At 43.6% G+C, this 5,397-nt stretch overlaps 1 protein-coding gene across 1 annotated transcript; it reads left to right on the plus strand.

The window, feature by feature from the left end:
- Nucleotides 1-1,684: 1,684 nt before the first annotated feature.
- Nucleotides 1,685-2,641, plus strand: LOC137164582 (olfactory receptor 14C36-like). Its single transcript, XM_067565481.1, has one exon. The coding sequence runs from the start codon at nucleotides 1,685-1,687 to the stop codon at nucleotides 2,639-2,641; it is 957 nt and encodes a 318-aa protein (XP_067421582.1).
- The last annotated feature ends 2,756 nt before the right edge of the window (nucleotides 2,642-5,397 follow it).

The raw sequence follows: 5,397 nt of genomic DNA on the forward strand, positions 1-5,397 counted from the left end.
CAGATTTAATACTAGAGCTGTGAATTACAACTGGAACTCTTCGAGACTTTTACTATCATTTAATCAAACATCTAGAGCTGCTCAGATTTCTTTCCCCAGCCAAAAAAAAAAAAGAAAGAAAAGGAAAGGAAAAAAGGGTCTTTTCATAGAAATTGTTACAACCAAAACTTTTCTTTTCTGTTTATTGAAAACCAGGTGATTTCAGGTAAAAACTGCTGAAAACTGGGGAAAAAAATTGCTGAAACTAGGAAAAATGTTTTCTGTTTTCCAATATGTATATTGTATTTCTAGGACAACAGAGACTTTGCATGAAAGCTTCTTCAGTAGGAAACCCAATTTCCTTTTGTTATAATTTCAGCACAGAATATCTCACCAACCCATCCTGGAAATTTAGGTGTAAGCCGAAATGGGAACATGAATATTGCCCAATAAAAGCACATTCACTCTGTTGCAATGGCGCTTATTTCTGTTTGAAAAGGACACTTTCAGGACGGTAAAACGGAGGAAGTGGCAAAGCTGGAGATCCCCCGGCGTATGTATTAAACATACTAGTGCCTTCAACTGGGGACAGTGGGTTTGAGCCCCCAGCCAAAGCCTGTTTCTCTGGACCCTGCCCAAGGACATGGAGAAGGTCAGTGGGATTAGAACCAGCTCTCCTGCTCTAGCGCTGGATCCGTTGCTCCCCTCTGCTGCCAGCTAAAAACAGATGCTGTTGGCAGGGGAACAGAACATACCCATAACCAGACACAGCCCACCCCCAAGGAGCTCACAGTCCTAGCAGACAAGGCAGCGCAGTGTAGGGAGGGGAGACAGAGGCACAGGGAGGGGAAGTGACTTGCCCAAGATCACAGAGTAGGTCGGTGGCAGAGCCAACTCTCCTGACTGCCAGGAACACGCACACACATAAAGTTACAGCAGTAAATGACCCAGCACAGAGGCAGCTAAGCGATGCTACTAGCCCACGATGACACAGAGAGGGAAATGCAACTGGGATTTGGTGTCATCAATCAATCCATCTGCAGGCAGCAGGCCGCCCAGGTGGTGTTGCAGTGCAATCATTACAGAGGAGCTCTCACACGGGATACCGAGTAACACTCATTACGTTCACACTGACACTTAGGCGCTACACCACTTGCAGAGGTGGTCTGATTAATTCGATTTTACAGGCATCTTAATTCAAATTAAGAGTGGCGCCAGTGTGAAGGTGGGAGTAATTAATTCGAATTAAGGGACTTTAAATCGAACTAAGTCCTCAGTGTGAACCAGGCCACCATGTCATATTTCCGCCGAAAGTGGGTATCAGGCAGTGTTGGTATTTTAGTTTCATGCTCAAGCTCAGAGCCTGCGGTTTGAAACGAGAGGGGATCCAACTTGGCTAGAAGTGTTGTGTTGGGGTAGCACTTTGCTCCATTCTTTACACAGCATTTCATCAAGACACATCCTGAGCTAGACCTGCAGGTGGTGTACACTGCTGCATCTCCATTGACTTTACGGGAGCCTATTTACCTGCAGGTGATAACTCTCCACTCCTAGTCAATGGAATGAACGAGAGTTGTACATCTTTGACGCACACATCATGAGATATTACAGAGGGGGATCAGGGCCATTCCCTCTGTCACTGTAATCCCAACCGTTATCTTTGTCCTTCCCACTACAGTCATCAGAGAATATACAGAGGAAGAAAATGTCCAACCGAACTGCTGTGACTGAGTTCCTTCTCCTGGGATTCTCAGACATTCGGGAGCTTCAGATTTTGCACTTTGTGGTGTTTCTGGTGATTTGCCTGGCCGCCCTGATGGGGAAACTTCTCATCGTCATGGCCGTAGCCCTCGACCGCCACCTTCACACCCCCATGTACTTCTTCCTGATGAATTTGGCCATACTAGATCTTGGCTCCATCTTTGTCATCCTCCCCAAATCCATGGTGAATTCCCTCATGAACACCAGGTTGATTTCTTATCCTGGATGTGTTGCCCAAGTCTTTCTCTTTGTCGTCTTCATTGTAACTGAAATTGCCTTCCTCACCGTCATGGCATACGACCGATACGTCGCCATCTGCCAACCACTGCACTACAAGAGGGTGATGAACTGGAGAGCTTGCATCCATATGGCAGCTGGTCCCTGGATCAGTGGTATTGTCTACTCTGCCCTGCACATCGGGAACACCTTCAGGTTGCCCTTCTGCCAGTCCAATGTCATCAATCAGTTCTTCTGTGAAATCCCCCAACTGCTCAAGTTCATCTGCTCTGACTCATACCTCAGTGAAGTTGGGTTTATTGCCTTTGGTGTGTTTATAGCTGCAAACTGCTTTGTTTTTATAATTGTGTCTTATGTTCAAATCTTCAAAACAGTGCAGAGAATCCCCTCTGAGCAGGGCCTGCATAAAGCCTTCTCCACCTGTCTGCCTCACCTCATTATAGTCACCATGTTTCTTTCCATTTTCTCCTTCGCCTACCTGAAACCCACCTCCAGCTCAACGTCAGGTCTGGACCTCTTCGTGGCTGTTCTCTATTCCATGGTGCCTCCAGTCACGAATCCCATCATCTATAGCATGAGGAATAAAGATATTAAAAATGCAGTGAAGAAGATGATTGGGTGGAGATTATTCACCAAGAATAAAAGGACTGTTTTTCTTCCTTGACTGTGATTCCATTCCGTGTTTCATTATAAACAGAATCAGCTGATGACGATATTGCTACCATGAGAACATAGCCAGCAATCTGTTTATGCAATAGTAAAAGTGCACACTTACTCCACTGAAGTCAAAGGAGTTACCGTTGAATTACACACATATGAAAAATATCAGAATCTATCTATTTTAGGATTTATCCTGCCACTATCATCACGCTATCCAAGCACTTTGCATATAAAATGCATAGCCATAGCTAAGCTCCTGATGGACTTCATGGAGTATCTGATTCTTCTTTTTGGGGGTAAAAATTCCACTTGGAATATGAGAAGTTCAGGGGTTGTTGGTGGGTTTTTTTTTTTTCTGAATTGTCTCCGCTTTTTGTTTTGTTTTATTGATTGGTTGGTTGATTTGCTTCTTTGTCCCAGATGTTTTCCCCAGCAGAAATAAAATCATAGTCTATCTTTCTCTCTGAAGGATTTACATAGTCATCATCACCACATTATCTGAACACATTGCCCATAAAATCAGTATCCATTAGAAAGTTGATAGTGGAATTCATGGAGTCTCTGGCTGTTCTCCTGTTTTGGGATAAAACATGTACTTGTGGTGTGAGAGTCTTTGTTTTTTCTATTCTATTCTGGGTCTTTGCTTTGTATTTGATTTATTGGCTGGTTGATTTGTTTCTTTATTCTAAATTTCTATTGGAGGGGTGGGAATTTCCAAGGGTGGAGTATGTTTGATTAGTTGATGATGTCTTTTTTTGTCTTCTATTGGCCTGTCAATGTGATTGCCTCTTTAATGGCTTCTCAAAGAAAGGTGAAGTTTTATTTCAAACAGCGTGGAGGGGTGGAAAAGAGATTCTGTAGGAATGTGGATGGCTGAGTTCCTGTTGAAATGCTTACTTTAATGCTTGCAAGATTTTACTGTGGTATTAATGATATTTTCAGACACACAGAGCCTTGGATAGAAATGTTTTTCCTATTTTTATCTAAATAAATGTCATTCTTGATGTGAAGGACACACTTGTTTGAACAGAAATGTTTTGCTATTTTTCCTAAAGACAATCTGAGCCTGGATAAAGAGGACACATTTTTATGCTTTGTTCCTACTGCGGTAAATACATCATCCTTCACTTGGACAAAGGTGTCTGGCCACTCGACTTCCTACTACTGATCACAGCTCCTGCAGGAAGAGCTGCAGGTACCAAACCCGCTCTGATCTGCTGGGAAAGCACAATTGGAGCACAGAGGTTTTTAGCCTGCGACCAGTTTCAGAGGGGGAGAATTACGGACTTCTATCCTAGGAGGGGTGCACCCAGAGATACCAGAGAAGGGGCCAGTGGTGCAGCTAGCCCTGGATACATGACCATTGGGATTTAGCCGTTCATTTCAAAGGTGTCTGGAATTGGCCAATGGCATCTCATCCACACAATGATCTGAATGTGTCTCAGAGGTGCCCTGGATCACAGAGTTTGGCTGTTATTTATTGATTTACTTGTTTATTACTATCGTCAATCTCTCTTGTTGATGCTCTTCCTCTGTAGATAAATATTTTAAAAGAGTCATTGGGCCAGAGAGAGAGTGGCAGATGCAAGGACTGTGTTGTCTAGTGGTCAGATCCTTCTTCTAGAAAATGGGAGACCCAATGCCCGTGCTTCAATGTCGCTTTAATTGTTTATCCACAGTGGAACAACTTCAACAGAAGAGGTGGCAGGACCCACATCAGGCTCCAACAGTCCAATGGTTAGGACACTCTTCTTAGTGGTGGCAGTTCTGTGCTGAGTTTGGCATTATTATTTGAATAACATATCACTGTACAGCTGTGTACACTGCATATTTCAAGTACAGTGCTTGGTTATATAAATAAATAAATCCATGAAAATTATTGTGCTTCTTTTTCTTCCACGACTGTCATTTTCCAGATCATGATTTTCCTGAAAATATTCATTATTCAACGTTAGTCACCAAAGAATTTATGTGAATATTTTTTGCTCTATAGTTTATTTATAAGCAGATCCTGATTAGTATTCATTGCTTGAGGTTTGATCTGTTTTGACAGGTCCAAGACTATTTAGAAGGCTTAGACATACACAAGTCCATGGGGCCGGATGCAATGCACCCAAGGGTGCTGAGGGAGTTGGCTGAGGTGATTTCAGAGCCATTGTCTATTATCTTTGAAAGCTCGTGGCAACAGGGGGAGGTCCCTGAGGACTGGAAAAAAACAAATCTAGTGCCCATCTTCAAAAAAGGGAGGAAAGAGGATCCAGGGAACTACAGACGGGTCAACCTCATCTCAATCCCTGGAAAAATCATGGAGCAGGTCCTCAAGGAATCCATTTTAAGGCATTTGGAAGAGAGGAAGGTGATCAGGAACAGTCAGCATGGATTCACCAAGAGAAAGTCATGCCTGACCAACCTGATTGCTTTCTATGATGAGGTGACTGGCTCTGTGGATGTAGGGAAGGCGGTGGACGTGATATACCTTGACTATAGCAAAGCTTTTGATACGGTCTCTCACAGTATTCTTATCAGCAAGTTAAAGAAGTATGGCTTGGATGAATGGACTATAAAATGGATAGAGAACTGGCTAGAGCATAGGGCTCAACGAGTAGTGATCAATGGCTCCATGTCTATCTGGCAACCGGTCACAAGCAGAGTGCCCCAGGGGTCGGTCCTGGGACCGGTTTTGTTCAACATCTTCATTAATGATCTGGAGGATGGGGTAGATTGCACCCTCAGCAAGTTTGTGGACGGCACTAAGCTGGG

The sequence above is a fragment of the Emydura macquarii genome, unplaced genomic scaffold (assembly GCF_026122565.2).
Source record: "Emydura macquarii macquarii isolate MOO-44397 ecotype Brisbane River unplaced genomic scaffold, CSIRO-AGI_Emac_v2 contig_30, whole genome shotgun sequence".
Lineage (NCBI taxonomy): Eukaryota > Metazoa > Chordata > Testudines > Chelidae > Emydura > Emydura macquarii.

Excerpts from the sequence above, each read along its gene's own strand:
- LOC137164582 (XM_067565481.1), top strand. The coding sequence starts at position 1,685 with ATGTCCAACCGAACTGCTGTGACTGAGTTCCTTCTCCTGGGATTCTCA.